The sequence below is a fragment of the Megalops cyprinoides genome, chromosome 5 (assembly GCF_013368585.1).
Source record: "Megalops cyprinoides isolate fMegCyp1 chromosome 5, fMegCyp1.pri, whole genome shotgun sequence".
Taxonomy (NCBI): Eukaryota; Metazoa; Chordata; class Actinopteri; order Elopiformes; family Megalopidae; genus Megalops; species Megalops cyprinoides.
In genome coordinates this window covers 39,760,822-39,778,582 of record NC_050587.1, presented here as the reverse complement: position 1 = coordinate 39,778,582, position 17,761 = coordinate 39,760,822, and the positions used below count along the sequence as shown (strand labels likewise).

Here is a 17,761-nt window from a genome sequence, read left to right as displayed (position 1 = left end):
TTAGGCTTAAATGGGAGTGAGATCCACATACAGCGAGTCAGGAACATGCTAATGAAAACAGGGACATTTATGCGAAATTATTCTCTAATGAACTACAATATCTGTAGTAAAGTTTTAGAGTTCGGTGTGTAAAGGCTGCCAACAGAACAGCAACTGCCCTTGGTCAGAAAGTGTTCTGAAACAGAACCTTAGTCTCATCTTTATAAAAGCATTTCAGTGTACACATTTTGTGAATGTAGGAACAGATTCATTACATGCATAATCCAAAAAAATACACCTGTGACATGATGACCGATAACAGATAATGGTATTACTCTAAATAATGTAAAGCTGTTTCTCTTGTGGGAATCTTTATCTAAATAAATGGTTCATGACTTGTTGGAAATAGCAGCCAGGCCAACAGAGGCACAAAAGTGTATACTGACTGAATGATTACATTAACAAATCACAGTATTCAAGATTCGAGATCCAAACATGATCTGACTGCATTCATTTGTTTGGCCCGCCCCTCCTGGGCATGACAGTGTTGCAGCAAGACCTAACTGGACTCATTAAAAAGCAATTTAAGTCATGAACAAAACTGGCTGCTATGGAGGTCAAGGGTCTAAAAGCTCGAGGTCATCACAGATCAACACAGCAGGAATGAAGGTTGCTAACCATGACCTGGTCTGACCAAGAGGCCCCTGTTCTTCTTCACTGACAATGCCTTGAATTGAAGCCTCCATCCACATTCCTGCTTACTGCTAGTTGACATCTACAATAACTAATGTAACTGCTATGGACACGTAGAGTGCCAAAGAGGCTGTTTCAGTATGGAGCAGCATAAAAATCCGTGCCACCTACATACATGGCTGGCCGTCAATTAGGAGCAACCTAAGAGTCAAGACTCAAAGTCACATTGAACAGGAATGACAGAGTAGTGCCCACAACAAAACAGGAACCAATACTCTCAAGTTCATTATTTCAAGACATTATGATGGAGTGTGCAACAACTACAATATCCATGATAACCAGGCCTATTATTGATTTTAGAATCCATTAAATCTCTCTGCCAATAAGAGGGGCTTTTATCTGTACACATAAAGCATTTGTTCTGGTGTAAGGCTAGTCAGTAGGTAAACATACACAACACAATTAAATGCGACACTGTAATGCAACCCCATACAAAATGCTGATACGGAAAATAATTAGGATAGAATGACTTGGAAAAACAGCGATTGCGTTTCTTTGCCAAACCCTTTTAGCACCTGTGCTGAACGATTGTGCGCAGAATTTATTATCTAGAGCAAGCTGTCACACATTTTAATTTTGTACAATGGAGGGAGCGACATAGCAAACACACACATGGCGATTTGATTTTCTTGTGGTTTGGCATGCGCGTATCTCCTGACAAACCCGACAGGCAATATGAGCACGCCTTTCTTATACGCTCACGTACCGCTTCGACCAGGACGCCATGACATCAACTACGGCTCCACTCCGCTACCTGTGCATTAAAAACCATCCAAAATGCCTATGCCTTCAGAAACTCAGCTGCGTAATTTCTTGTGGTAGGCAGAAAAAAAGATGGCGTACGGGGACTTAAATGCGAGCAACCTACGCAACAGTGGCATTGTCCTCCCTCTCATTAACTCGCTCCCTTCGCAGCTGCGTGAAACAGAGGCTCCCCCAAACTAATAGCAGTACCTTCCTTTTTCCACTAGAGGATGACATGACATTAAGCACTGGATCTAGCAAAGCAGTCGCAGACCCTCGGTCTTGTCTACTCAGTTGATATTTCCCATTAGAGCACGTCAAACTGAAAAATGTGGAAGTGATGCAAACTGCTGCCCCGTGGGACACCACATTGAATATGTCCAACATGTGAGACGCTTCCATTAAAGAACTCTCTCTGGGTTCTATTTGAAAATTATCTCTTCATCCGTGAGGTGGAGGATGGTGCAAAACCGTAGGACGATAGTTTTTTTCAATAATACATCATGATCAATCACATCAATCAAACACTGCACTAAAATACAACAGCACAGCTCCTACTGTGGAATCAAAGGAGAAAAGAAAGTAACGCTTGCTTAAATGTATAATTCAGCGTTCGGGCATTGTAGCTGGAGGCTAGTGGTTAAAGGATTCAGTAACCTGTTGAAAAAAGAAAGAAAGAAAGAAAACCTCAGGAGCAACCGTAGAATCTAGTTCTGAAATACGGTATCAGACGTCTATGGAGACAAAGGGCATTATTTGCTCGGCAGAGCTGCTTCGCCTCGGTCCGGTGTGTCTTGGCACGCAGCACCGTGTTGAGCGCGCAGGTGAAGCGCTCCCCGGTGCGGCTCACGCGTGCCAGCCGCGGCCGCTCGGTCGCTCTATCCGAAGGGCTTTATCAGCGGGGCGGGACCGCCTCATTCAACACAGCGACCAGGCAGAGATTACCATTAAAATACACTGTCAGATATCCCGTGACGAATTTCCACAGACCAACGGAAAACGTATCATCGTATTTCAAGTTACCGTAGGAGCTTGCAGAGCTTAGAAACATAGGGAAATTATAATTTAGGTAAGGGCGTAATAGCAGCCGTTCCGCGGATAAGTGATGGCTGCGCGAATCAGCACGCCCTCGTTCCGCCAGTGGCTCCGTTTCAGACAGCACACGCGCACTATTTTGCGCGACAGAAGCCAAAAATAGGACAAGGAGATTGTATAAAGAGATTGTTGAAAACTGTAACATTCAACAGGTCTGTCGCCTCTGATCACGAACAGACATCTTAACTTTAAAGTGAAGATTTACCGCCTTTTTTAAAACAATGTAATATGAATTACATAAGCACAGAAATTGATTCATGCCACACCACTCACTGTAAATATATATCCTCTTGATATGTCAGCATTAATGCATACATACTAAAATGACATAGCCATCTATTCAGTTGAAGCTTGTGACCATTTATGGTAGCAAATTCCTCTTTACATTCAACTGATTAAACCGGATCAGCCATCACGTTTCTGTCGATTTCACATTTTACATGTTTAGTACCCGGTGTCCTTACATACAATACTAATTTAATGCTAATTTCATACTGTCAAAAATACAATTTTATTCGTGGCATGTTCTCTCATTTTCTGAAAGGTGCAGTGAAACTTTATTGCAATGCATAAATTAACGAAAACGCAATTTTGCCACAAGCATTTTGTATATATACATATACATGATGTTTAAATAGAATGACTGATGAATCCAGTACAGCTATGTATTTTGGTTATGTAGGTTATTTACATTATTTTCACACTGATGCAAACGGCTGTGTAATGTTCCATACTTTTACTATTGAAGTGCAAGTGTACAAAACTAAATTAGACGCGTTACTGCGTCGTGTCATGAATTCATCTTGCAGCAGAATTGCTTCATTCATGTTTTGCAGCGTCCCCGCGTGTTAGACGCGATGCAGTGAATTACCCGCTACAGCGTGTGGTTCGAAGTGACGTCGCGGTGGAGTAGACAATGGAACAGCTCTGTATGTGTGTCCATAGCGACCCTTAGCGGAAAAAGATGTCTAAAAATTCTTCTCTTAACTCTGCGGAGTCCTCGTTGCCGTCAGTGGAAGTCAACGTCTCCAGCAAAACAGTGTCGGTGAAGGACTGAGGTTCAAGGCATGGGTTGAACTTCGAGGAGATCCTGGGGAGGGCGCCCGTGTCAAGTCATAAGATTTCGCCAAACGCAGCGTAGTCGTTCGATTTTGACTGCTCCGTGGTAATCCAAACCAAACCGCGGGGGTGAGTGCATGCATATGAGCACTAGCTAGAAGAGGAAGGAAAAAAATAAATAAAAATATTTGAAGAGAATGAAATTGTTCTGGGTTACAGACAGATTGAATAAAGTAAGATCTTATGAATCATAAGTGCAACCATAACTGTCACCACCATGAAAACCACTTATTTAGGTAGAAATCGGTCGTACAGAACAATTATTTTGTAATTTTGTAGTTTTCATTCCCATAATAACGGAGATATTGCTTTTCATTTACATGTTGAAATAATGCATATTCTTTCGTGAAGCACTGTATTCAACACTGACACACGTTTGAATATGCCTAGCTGTGTCCTTGTTTGTTACAACATTTCGTGCTGTTTTGTGAAAATGCACATTGTATTTACGCCTTGGAAGGCGCTCTGGATCGGAGCGTCTGCTAAATGACAAACGTAAGCGTAAATTCAGGAAAGTGATCCTTCCGGTTCCTGAAGGCCTCTGCCCTGCAGTGTTACCGCACAGCACAGACTGTTGGCCGATTGCGTCTGACAAACGCGCATGGAATGACGTGAACTCCCTGCACCGGTGAGGATGACACGCAGCAGACGCAAAGTAAACTCGTTACCACGGCGACGGGAACGGAATGCTATTGTGACGATGTACAGTAGAAAGGATCGCTGGAAAGGAGCCCTTCCGTGTTACAGCCTTTTAGCAACCTGCAGAGCAAATACATTACGCACTGATTAAAAAAAAGGACGGGGGTTGATTTCAATGTCAAAATACACTGATGCAACAGATGACTTTAATGACTATTGTAATGTGATTCAAGCAACAAGCAGGCCAGGGGGGTTGTCATTGACTTTATGTTTGTCCTTTTCATCTCTGAGAAACAAGAAAATGTATTACTAATACGGCTGAAAAAGAAACTTAAAAAAGACGTTGTTCTCTATCTATAGAATACTGGCAGCACCAGTAAATGTAACCACTCATTTCGCCCCCTGTTGCTGCAATATGGGCTGTTATTCTTGATGTGGCACCCATTTGTTATGGATCATTGACCCAAAATACTTGTTATTTCAGTATTGTTTGTTTTATTTGCTTAATATGAACACACCAGTTTTAATGGATCTTTTACCACATGTGGAAAATAATTGGAAGGCATTGAAAATGCTTTATATAAATCATAGCTGCCCACTTTAAGTATTACACCATTTTTTAAATCTCGCTTCCAACTGCTATACCTCCGGTGACTGACAGAATAAAGGGCTTCTGGGTAATGCGATGGGACCTGAGCATGGGGGGGGGGGGGGGGTGTATGTGGAACCTGGGGGTGAGGACAGGGGCCTTGGTGTTTGGTTGGAGACAGAGAGCCGGGGTGTCGGGTATGGGCGTAGGATCTGGGATTTGAGGCGTTCTCGGAGTGTTGTAATCAGACAAAGGCTGATGGGAGGGTTTGGACAAATGATCTCCTACCCCTGGAATGTGTGGAGATCACAGATACCCCGAGGATGAATCACTGTCCTGATAAAGCTCTCATACCCCCATCGGCCTTGCTGCCACGCCCTCTTCTCACAGACGAAATGTCTCTGCTGTCACGTCTGACACCTTAGTCATGAGCCTTCCCAGCCAGGTGATCTGCTGGCCTGGCTCAGGTGTCCCTGCACCCTGTTCCAGGTGTGCGGCAGTCTCACGTGGGGCGGTGCTAATGCCTGCCCGTGCCAGCGCAGGTGCACCTGAGCTGCACAACCACTGGCACCGACAGGTGAGGTGCAACCGGAGAGGGACGTGCACACTTGCACAAAAGCACGCATTGGGCTTCCCGTCCCCGAGGGAGGACGAGTTCCCGGGATTTTGCTGATGTTCCTGTGACTGGGGGAGAGCTGTCTGTTTCTCAGCCGCAGGGTGCCAGGATCGCGGGGTCAGGGAAGTGCACGGAGTGAGATTTGGCACTCCCAAGGGGGCGGGGGAAAAGTGAGGTTCACACAGACAACACCGTGAATGCAGAACAAAGCAGGACTTCCCTCTTCAACTGCTGTCTCTTTCAGTTCGCACTGTGTCCTTGTAATGAATATTCACTTTCACAGGGAGATGAATGTAAATCAAGAAAAAAAAAGAAATCCAAGTTCAGATTCAATAGCCAAGGAGTGAGAATCAGGCGTGGTCCCTCCGTGTCAGACCAGGGAATCTGAGTTCGGAACTCTGGGAACATGACATTCCGTTCAGAGCAGGTAACTGACACTGTGATGTCATCACTCAGGTACAGCTGTGTGTCACACATGGGGCCTGCGGCATTCTGTGATGAAGTCAGGCAACACTGTCATGCCCATGAGGGGCATTCACTTCTGAGCCACCCCATACAAAAAATCTCAAAATAAATCTGTTGAGAATTTATTTAAGGGAACATATTTTTAGCTCAGTACATTGAAAATTTATAATTTATTGCTGATCTGTTATGCTGCAATATGCTTGTGGGCTGAATAACATATTTCTCAGTTTATTAAAATATATTTCATTTTCATATGGGACCAAGGTTTGAAAAGAGCTGAGTTGCCTTTCAGTGTATGTAGAGAGTCCTTGGTGTCGCATAGGAGGGGCAGTGCACGCCTTTGCGTTCCCCTGAGTTTGTTTGATCTGACTCGGCCGATTGGCACAGCTTTCTCAAGGGCAGAACACCAGGCCGGTCTCAGCCCAGCCCTGAGGGAAGAGCAGGAATGAGACTTTCTCTCCCAAAACTAGAGCTCCACCCTCCTGTTTTAAAACAGGTTCTCTGCTGCCATGGTTACCATGGCTGCCTGACAGTCCACGTTGTGCAATGCCCCCTCCCTGTGACACACAGTTTCTGGGTTCCGTGTGCCCTCCCCTGGGTAAGCCCACAGGTAAGCGGGTAACAGTGTGCTATGGTCACTGGGCTGGAATTTTAACCCTGAAGTTTCAAGACTGGGCACTACGGTGGTCGCCTCCAGCAAGGTGCTTAACCTGAAACGCTTCGGTTAGCATCCCACCCCATAAATGGAGAATATGTAGAAAGATGCATAACTAGCCGTGGTTATGAGTCCCTGCTTAGCAAATTAATGAGTAAATAATAAAGGCTGAATTAAGTCTGGTTAAAAGGTGCTGGTAATGCTGTCATGTTCAGCCACAGCAGCTGCAGATACGCAGGCATCCTGTCTGCACACTCAGCGGAGAGGAATGTCAGAGGCGCCTCTGTCTGAAGCTCCTCCACTTACTCAAACTCCCTCGCTGCATGACTCAGGAAGCCGCAGACCCACCACTGAGATCTCACGGGCCGGGCCTGAGAAACTGGAACAGAAGGAGTCTGGGAGGAGAGGGGGAGGTGCAGGGATGCCCCTGGCCCAAAGGAGTGGGTGCACAACATCTGTCATATGGACACTGAGAACTCTGTGGTTTTTGTTCTTATCCAGCTACTGTTCCCTCCATTTACAAGAATTGCTGATATAAGAATCAGTAACATATAAAAAACACGGGGGCAGAACCATTCCTATGCTGATGTTTAAAATGTTCTGCTTGTAAGAACTGATTTGCTTATAAGAGTCATTTTTTGGCTCACAATATTTAAAACAAGTAAGAGCATAACTACTGAGAAATAAGAAGCTACTCCGAATTTGAACATGAAGAAGCTTGCATCTCATGTTAATTTCAATAAACACCTTATAAACGGATTAACATGTAAGAACTGTAACATGACAATTATGTAATAATGCAAAGTAATGGAGTTGCTACATGAAGCAAAAGGATTCAGCTGTTGATGGGTGGCCATGAAGAAAAATGGCCAAAGTTTTCACCCGCAGCTGACACGTAGGCAGCCCTGATTCTGGAGAGATAGGAAAGTTCCTGTTTTTTGTTTCAGGCCAGGTGCTTACAATAATCACACCCTGAGATCAGACAGAATTTATTCAGATTACCATCTACATCTGAGGAAAGGAGACAACCTGCAGCACGCAGCACACGATTTAATCAGGGCTGTCTGGTTTTAGGGGAAGTTCTCTGCCCATCTGCCCTAAATCTAGCCACCATCAGCGTTATGCATGGTTTCCTGTTCACACAAGTCCACACTAAAAATAGGTGTTTTTATATACACTGCATGACTGGACCTGTGGACTGTTTACACAGTGCTGTGCTGGGGTCGGGGATGATTGCTATTTCTGCCTCTCGGGTGGGGGTGGGGATCTGGCCGTTAGGCTGTTAGTTAGGCTGGTTACTGCTGCCAGGGGCTGGTGCAACGTGACTGGCACAATTTGCCACAGATTGGGAAAGGTTCAAAGGTATCGGTTAGCTTGTGGCATGTTTTTCCAGACCTCTTCACCTGCCCCCCGTAACATTAGAAACAGCGGCAGCTTCATCCAAAATGCAGTGAAAGGTTTTCCGTCAGCACGGGTTAAAGAAGTGGAGACAGGCCTGCTCTTCTGTTGTGGCAAAATTGAGATTCGTATACCTGGATGTGCATATTGCTTGAAATTGACAGTAAAGAGCAATTGCTGATGCTTGTCTGAACAAGGAATGAATTCATGTGCCTAAAATCAAGACTACTGCGTAGGTGTCCAAAGCACTGTTTCTGTTGCTGTAGTGTTACCAGACAAACAGTCCTTAAAACATCTTTGTGCCCAAAGCAATGTTTATCCCTCCCACCCTCCCCTTAGAGGTGAAGGGTGTTTCTGCTTGTAGAGGCGTGTACGAGAGGGGTATTTTCGGAAAGAGGAAGACACTCAGGTATGCCACAGCAGGCAGACCCAGGCAAGGGCAGCTGGGAACAGAAAGTCTCAGTACCTCTAACTGGCATTAGCCTGCAGGGAACAGGTTAGGAGCGGTACTTTCCTCGAAACACTCCAAACCAGTTTACTCAAAATTGCTTTGGCTGGCTTCGTTTGGCTTATTACACTGCAGCTCTTGTCTTTTTACTGAACTGTCCTACCCTCCCATATGCATAAAAAAAATGTAACAATACTCAAAAGAATTGTTTTCAGTGTATTATGGAACAATCACAAATCACTTAAGAGCATAAAAAAAATATTTTATTCAGCAAAACAAAAAAAAAAAAAAAAAACCAAACATCACCACTCGATCATGCACACAGATAGTCTGCAGGGCATTCCCAGGCACACACTCATCTTCTGAGAAGGACACAAACACCAACAACAGTTCACTCACTTGCTTTTGTCGAGACACAGAACACCAGTATTAAAGTAATAATAACAATTTCAGAAATATTTGTGCTGAAATGCTCTGGCAGGTTAATGAAAAACAAGCTGGCACAGGGCTCAGAATACAGATATGTAGAAATAAATAAATATTTTACATAATTAATATGTACATATATGACAGCATTTACAAATTACACAGATAAGTTTGTTGTAGACACGCTCACGTTGATGAAACCTTAGAGGACAGCTCTGCAGGCCTCTGAATGAGTCACTTGTAGAAATTGCGCATCGGTACATCTGTCAGATTCACAGTAGAAACTGTGGCACCACTGCAACAGGCAAAAAGGTGCACAGCGAGTTCAGTTTCCTGGGCTACCAAGGGGAGGCAGGGGTCTCTGAACTACCCCTGCTTGGCATGACGAAAATGTCTGAGGACTGGGGTGAGAGGGGGCTGTTTGGGTAGTCCAGTCTGTGTCCCGTACTCCTGGGTAGACCTTCCCATAACCCCTTGCGCCGAGCAGGAAGCGTGAGCGACCGATGGGAGGCGTGGGTGTTGGCCGTGGCCGGGTCCAGCTCGGGGCAGACGTGGATGCGGTAGTTCTGTCCTTTACTGCCCTCCCACAGAGGGGTGCTCTGTCCTCCGAGGCGGAAGGAGATGCAGAACTCCAGGCACTCGCGGGGGTCCAGGTTTTCGGGGAGGGGGATGTGGAAGGTGAAGAGTTCGGCGTCGGCGGGGCCCAGGCGCTGAGGGAGGGGGGCGCAGGGCATGTCGCGGTGGCCACAGTCGAATGTGGCACGCACATGCACGGCCTTCTCCGCGCCCGTGCCACGCACGCGCACTGTCCCGCTCAGAGCGCGCTCCGTCACGCTGCAGTGCTCCAGCAGCAGGGGGCCGTCCTTCTGACGCCCGCGGAACGACAGGGGGTCCCCTGGGGGCTGGGGCCGGCTCCGCACCGTGGGCCGCCCCTCCCCGCCAGCCTGACCCGTCCCCCGCACGCCCGGCAGCCTCACTGACACCTCCGAGGTGGGCGACGGGGGGTCCTCAGCGTCCGAAAAAAAGCGCACAGCAGTGAGGGCCAGCCCCTTGGCGTCGGCGAACACCACACGCTTCTTCTTGCTGCTGCTGCTGCTGCTGTCCCCGCTTGCGCTCCGAGACTCCGCCCAGCTGAGGGTGAGCAGTGCAGGCTGGGTGCTGACCCTGGTGGACAGCTTTTGCGGGGCGTGGCGTGGGGCGCGCAGGGCCATGCGGGACCTCCGGGGCTTCAGCGTGGACACGCCCAGCAGGTGGCAGAGGTCCGGGGAGGGAGGGAGACAGAGACGCGCTGCCAGGTCCATGGGCATCACAGCCGGTGGCATAGCGTGTCCGCCAAACACATGCAGTACCCTACAGAGAGAGAGGAGACACACACAGGCCGGTCAGACCAACAGCAAGCGCCAGGGGTGGGCAGCTCAAATCCTCCAGGTCTGCAGAGTCAGCTGGCGTTTATTAAATCACAGCTCTCATCCCGTTTAACAGAACCCCTCATTACAACAGCATGTCAACATCGCTGCTGTTATGAGTGCAGCGCTGTGGCCAATTGAAAGGCGACACCTGCAACGGGTTTAGGCAACGGGAAACCGGAGCCAGCTGCCGCTCTGGAGCCAGGTGCTGCACCTGAATCGCTCGCAGGTAACGCGCCGGATCAGGGCGAGAGCCAGGAAAGCTAGACAGCGTCAGGCAGCGTCGGCAGCGCGCAGAGCGGTGAACGCGCGCGTCGCATCAGCGGCTCTTTGCTCTTACTTTGTGCAGCTCATCTTCAGTGGCTGTTGCGGAATGGAAATGCGCGCGTCCGACACAATAAGCGCTCCAGGGCTCAGAGTTCAGCGGGGCAGGGAACCTAGAAAGAAAGGACACGTTCAGCAAATTGAGAACAAATTCATTCTAAATTTAAAATGAGTACAAAAAAAAAAAAAAAAAAAAAAAAACATTGCATCGTTCAGCACATTCCCACACGTATTTACAGCCACCGACAAGAGCAAGGCAGCTACCCCAGAACCAGCGCAGCAAACAATCCAGCGCTTTCAGAAAATGAAATATTTTCTGCAAATTGTCCCATTTCATTCTGCAAATGAAGGCAAATTCAACTAAAAACCGCGTCAGTGCGTCTTGTTTTTATCTAGCCACTGCATTGAAAGGTTGAGCAGAAAATTCGCACTCGATGCTCATGCTGTAGTTAGCACATCAACAAGCATTGCCACATGAAAAGATTTCGCATGTCTATGGTGCAGGAAGTCGCTTTGGATAAGAGCGTCTGCTAAACAAATGAATGTAATGTAATGTAATATAAACATCACCAGCTACGGATACTGCCCAATACAACAGCTGTGGCAAATACACAAAAACCTACAGCAACGAATACCGAGAAAAACTAAGTGATTTTTGCTATACTTACGGTCACTATTCTGATATCTTGTTGTCCATAGTTCTAGCGGGGTTTCGTGAATAATAACCAGCACAAAATAATATAAACGTATTCCGATCGGTTCGGGTCCACAGGAGCAATGCCAGAAACTACTGTCTCCTAATTCTGGGTCTTCGCCGCACGTTGCCTGTCTCTGTTCTCACTCAGTCTTACCCGGTGTAGCTCGCCGTGCCTTTATTACCTGCGCAGGGAGGTGTTACCACAGCTGATCCGGGATCACGTGATCGCCTCACCACAGCCAGTCCGCGTCCGCTGTTACCTCCCTCGGTGTGACGTGCGAGCGATGAAAAAACTTACGGGGGTGAGTTGACCTCACAAGAATGCCAAACTCATGTCAAACCGATTAACCGTTTATTGCAAAAGTCTTTATTGAACTTTCACTGCATTGTACTGGGTTTCGGTTTTCTCAACATGCGGACACGGTGACTGCAGTGTAAATGTAGAGCTACCCTGTGGGCCTTGGCAACGACAGGATATGTGGTGTACAGGGATGGTCACATGGTGCAAAGACCACTCCCAATGTAGTCGTTTTGTCAGGAGTTTACATTAAAGCAAAGGGTGTCCTCCTATCAGACAATGTATTGTGTGGATGACAATGGGCCCCTATAGATGCCTTTGGCACTGGGGCAAAGACTGTCACTCCCCACAAAGACTTAGCTACATAGCTAAACCTGTTGAGTCATGATCTGTACATCACATTGCATTATTGTCATTTAGCAGACGCTCTTATCCATTACAATTTACACAGGTTACAACACTGCATGTTACGAATTTATACAGCTGTATATTTACTGAGGCAGTTCTGGGTTTAGAACCCTGCGCAAGGGGGGAGCAGCAGTGCCTGAGCAGGGAGTTGAACCTGCAACCTACTGGTTACAAGCCTTGCTTACTGCTACACCACACTGCTGCTCCTTACCGCTACACCACACTGCTGCCCTGCTCCTTACTGCTACACCACCCTGCTGCTCCTTACCGCTACACCACCCTGCTGCTCCTTACCGCTACACCACACTGCTGCCCTGCTCCTTACCGCTACACCACACTGCTGCTCCTTACCGCTACACCACACTGCTGCTCCTTACTACTACACCACACTGCTGCTCCTTACTACTACACCACACTGCTGCTCCTTACCACTACACCACCCTGCTGCTCCTTACCGCTACACCACACTGCTGCCCTGCTCCTTACTGCTACACCACACTGCTGCCCTGCTCCTTACCACTACACCACACTGCTGCCCTGCTCTTTACCACTACACCACACTGCTGCTCCTTACCGCTACACCACACTGCTGCTCCTTACCGCTACACCACACTGCTGCCCTGCTCCTTACCACTACACCACACTGCTGCCCTGCTCCTTACCGCTACACCACACTGCTGCTCCTTACCTCTACACCACACTGCTGCTCCTTACCTCTACACCACACTGCTGCTCCTTACCTCTACACCACACTGCTGCTCCTTACCGCTACACCACACTGTTGCCCTGCTCCTTACTACTACACCACAATGCTGGCCACTGCATACTCTAGGACACTGATTCTCAAACCTGCTCCTGGGCCCCCCCCTGCACATTTTCCTTCTTTCCCTGCTCTACCTACCTGACTGAACTCATCAGTGGTACTTTTGATTAGCTGAGCAGACCTGATTTAATCAAGAGCATGTTTGGAGCAAGGATAGATAGAAGATATGCAGGACAGGGGGGCTCCAGGAGTAGGATTGAGAAACACTGACTCTAGGATATATCAGAGTACTTTCTTCAAAGTTACAACAAGAGCTGCCCCACCAGGCATCAGACATGCAGCTATCAGGTAAATCCAGTTCTTTAATCTCTACACCACACCACTGCCCACAAATGAATACCAGCAGGGTGTGCCAGCATTATTCATCAGGACCTTCTCTGTCCTTACAAATCTCTGAAACAAACAAACACGTATCTATCTACACATTTTCTATAGTGGACATGAATCTGTAACCTTTCAAGTAAAATCTAAGCTTTCTTCTTTAACATTACAGCCACGTGCAGTAATTGCTATGGATTCATGCATGAAGGGGAGAGTCTCTGCACCATCATATAGCCACGCTCATTTGCTTAGAGGACTGGACTCCAAGTCAAGCCAAAGACCCAGGCAGACCTGCTGCCCATTCAGTTGATGCTGTACCCTTTCACTAATAAATACCCTTCAAGTAATTTCAGTCCTGCTGCAATCCTAGTAAAATGCTGAGTGCTGAACAGTGGGGGTGTTGGGCAGCAGTGTAGCATAGTGGTATGGAGCAGGGCTTGTAACTGAAAGGTTGCTGGTTTGAGTCCCACTGTGGCACTGCTGCTGTAACCTGAGGCAAGGTACTTAACCCTGACCTGCCTCCACTGTATAAATGAATAGCATGTAAAAATTGTAACTCATGTAAGTTGCTTTGGATAGGGGTGTCTGCTAAATGGCAATAATGTAATGTGTTGCATTCTCTTTTTTGGTAAGACTCGGCTGCGAGCCCTACCTGACATCAGGGTAGATCCTTTAACCGCATTAATCATGATGCACCTGTTCAGCCAAGTGATCGAGTACTCCAAAAACACAAAAAGGCTTTAAGAATGAGACAAAGCTGGCATCCACCTGGAACCTCACCTCTTTTACCTGCCCAGCCTCAGAGGCTGGGAACACCTTGTCTCGAGCATAAAGGAGCACCTGAAACATACAGTCACGAAACACTCTCTTGGCATGCCCTTCAGCGTTAAGTAACCGCCACGACCCATGCCACGCAAGGCACGCTGCCTACTCCAGCCTGGGAAGAGATACACGCTCTGAGTCACTGTGCCAGATCACCCATCCTCTCAAACTCAAGGCCTATTCCCCAGAAACTGCTCCTCAAACTGACGTAAGGCAACCAGGCCAGGCCTCTGTCACCATACGCTGTGACATTCTTCACATTGGTATGTGCCATGCTGTGTGTCAGGGAAGCAGAGAAATTATTTCATCAAGGTGGGGTATTGATATGATAAATACCCTTTAAGTAATTTCAGTCATGCTGGAATCCTAGTAAAACGCTGATTGCTGAACAGTGGGGGGCGTTATATCTTGGATTGGGGGGGTCTCAGCACCAGGGAGTAAATTGATTAGGGGCATTACACACACCAGCGAAGTACTGAGACATTTGCTTCCCCAAGTCTGTCCTTTGACTCAATGTTTTGATTGATAATAAAAAATGACCTGGTGGCTCCATGTGAATTTTATCTTATTTTATTGTACTTTAGACAACATGGACGGCAGTGTAGCATAGTGGAGCAGGGCTCATAACTGAAAGGATTCAATTCCGCACTGCGGCACTGCTGCCCTTGGGAAAGGTGTTTAACCCACAATTGCCTCAGTAACTGTCCAGCTGTGTAAATGGCTAAAGTTGTAACCTATGTGTGTTGCTCTGGATAAGAGCGCCTGTTAAATGGCAACTTAGTGTAATGTAACATATAATGAAACACTGAACAGACTAATGCCAGAACAAGGCTTTAAATGTTATTGGAAAATGAAAATAGCTAACTGTGAACTTTAAAAAAAAAAAAGCAGCCCCACTGTTCTGGAAAGTTCATTTTGTTCTTCTCATGCGGACTCAGTGAAGCTTTGGGAATTGTGCCAGCATGTGTAAACTGTATGATACTAAACGTATTAATTTGTTAGTAAAAGCCTGCCAGACCATCAACATTTGATTAATTACGAGCCGTCAGCTGTTACTTGTCTTAAAAATATAACAGCAAAACAAAACAAAACAAAAAAAAAAAACAATCCATCACAAACATATATTGTATAATTTAACCCACTTACAGTTCAGTCAATAATAAATACAAATGGATTTTAACCATTTTTATTATTTAAATAAAAACAATAGCAGAATAAACAAAAAATAAAAATGAATGTATGAATAAATGAAAATTACAATTGAAATGTTACTACATCACACCACTATTGTCATTTAGCAGACATTCTTATCCAGAGAGTTTTATAAGGTATATATTTTGCACAGATTTTCTAGCTGAAGGCTAGTAACCTCTGTTATATTAACGATTAAATGATATCTTATGTTTGCTCCTCTTGGTACACAATGGTCCATCGTTAATAGAGAGAGAACACAAGCAGTTAATGAGGAATTGAGAGTTGCAGAGTGTAGCAGTGATGTGTCAGATCCACTGCCCACACTAAGGGCACCAACATTCCTTCCTGTATGACATCACAGTGCTGACCAGTACAGAGTCATCACTGCCACTGCCCACCTGTTTGAACAGCAGCGTAGGAGGAAGGGAAAAGGCAGCCAAACCCCCTTTTCATTTGATCAGTGTACACATGTACACTGTACAACAATTAAATTAATGTAGCACAGTGGTGAGGAGCACGTAAGGTTGCTGGTTCCCTCTGGGGCCCTGCTGCTGCACCCTTGGGCAAGGTACTTAACCCAGAACTGCCTGAGTAAATATCCAGCTGTTTAAATAGCATACTGGATAGCATGTAAAAATTGTAACCTATGTAAGTTGCTCTGGATAACAGCATCTGCTAAATGACAACAATGTAATGTAGCCCACACGACTGGCTGCTTACTAAAGGAGCTAACATAAAGCAACCCAAACAGGGGCACAAGCCCACAGTCACTCCAGGCAGTTGTAATATGTACAAATTACAAGTCCAAGTCTTTAACCAGCTACTCCACGGTGCTGAGTACAGTTCAGCCTGTGTTTTGCCCCCAGGCAATTGCAGCCACACCCACATGGAATGTGAATGTTCTGTTCCCTGAATTTCTGCCATCTTACCTTGAGTTGTGTACACAGACTGTACCAACACACAGAACAATGTGCCTGCCTGTTTTTGTTGTTTTTTTTTTCTCCCAGAAAATCAGTGCACAAGGGAACAACCAGTCCCTGCCCCCTGCCACGCACTTTTTTACCCCTAATTATCACATGCTTTTTTTGCATCAGGTTAAAATAAGATTGATTTAAACTTGGCGCCTCCTGGTCTCCTTGGCGCCAGGTCTGTGGCTGTGTAGGCTGAATTTATTTCACAGATACTATTTGATTCCTTACCACAAAATATTTTTGGTCAAATAAAACAGCCAGAGCACCCCCAGGCTATGTCAGGCACTGCATACATTCGAGGACGGGGGATATTTACTTTACCACTTACTACCGCAGGTTCAACCGCATAAAATTAAAATGAAAGAGGTTCCAATTCCTGCGCGCTTGGGTGTTGTCTGTATTCGTCTGCTTCACTGTCACACTCACAAGCATGTGCTGACCCCAGGTCTGCAGTTGAACTGGCTGAACATATCTGAATTTATTTGGCAAATACTGTGTGATTCCTTAACATAAAATATTTAGGTGAGACAGAACAGTCAGAACACCCCCAGGCTATGCTATGCATTGTATACATCTGAGGACGGGGGATATTTAATTTACCTGTAATTATCGCATGTTCGACCGCACCGCATTAAATTCCTTTGCGCCTGGGTTAATGCCTTTCTTGTGTATATGCGTCGTCTACGTCACTGTGACGCTGAAAAGACATGCTGTTCCCAGGTGAGCTGACTGAACTTAGTTGGACGGAAGTGCGATTCCTTCCGACAAAATATTCAGGTCGTACGGAACTCCGGCACGCGTGTGTCGGTGGGTTAAGGTGCACGAAACGTTAATGTTTCTTGCGTAACTATTGATTGTTGTGCTATGTCAGGCTTACTCGTGCACCTTTGACATACTCTCAGTGGAAAATAAAGGAATGAACACAATGTACAATATTAGCGTCTTCGATGCTTGCGTCATTTTTTCCCTAATTCACTGTGGTTTCCTAACTGTGGTGATGAAATACTTTAATTAATTTCGGGGCATGTTCATAAGTAAAAAGAGAATAATGAAGATAATTTAAAAAAATAGACATGATCTGCGTCATGTATTTCAGATTACTTATTTTGCTTATTATTGACCAATGAAGAACGTTTATAGCCTACTGTTGCCATCTGCTGGTTAATGAAGAGTGGGCCGACGGGAGAATCGGTGGTCACGGGCACCTTTGCTCAAATGAATCAGATTTTTACCGGTCTCTTTTCAAAGTAAGCCAGGGGAAAGTACGATCAATAATTTACATATAACATTTATTTGATTTGCGCAAACACATTCCATTCCTTTATGTCCAGAAAAATTACATTTTTAATTACAAATTACAAGACGATTTGTGCGCACTTTGTTGCCATTTAAAAAAATATGACTATGCACAGTGCGATCAAATTTCTTTAATGTCTAATAAAGAAGATATATAAAAATAACATGAGCATCAGTCAAAGCAAAGCCACAGACTCCACAATAAACAGACCCCCCCCACCCCCCACCACCACTCTGTACAACACCCGATTTTTGTTTTCAAAGCCAACACATTA

At 45.9% G+C, this 17,761-nt stretch overlaps 1 protein-coding gene across 1 annotated transcript; it reads right to left on the bottom strand.

Annotated features, from left to right (window-relative positions):
- Nucleotides 1–8,802: 8,802 nt before the first annotated feature.
- Nucleotides 8,803–11,516, bottom strand: LOC118778031 (protein phosphatase 1 regulatory subunit 3C-like). The gene is made up of 3 exons (XM_036529344.1): nt 11,325–11,516; nt 10,673–10,769; nt 8,803–10,276 (listed from the first exon to the last, which is right to left on the bottom strand). The coding sequence occupies exons 2-3, from the start codon at nt 10,684–10,686 to the stop codon at nt 9,265–9,267; spliced, it is 1,026 nt and encodes a 341-aa protein (XP_036385237.1). The 5' UTR covers nt 10,687–10,769; nt 11,325–11,516; the 3' UTR covers nt 8,803–9,264.
- Between the last annotated feature and the right edge of the window lie 6,245 nt (nt 11,517–17,761).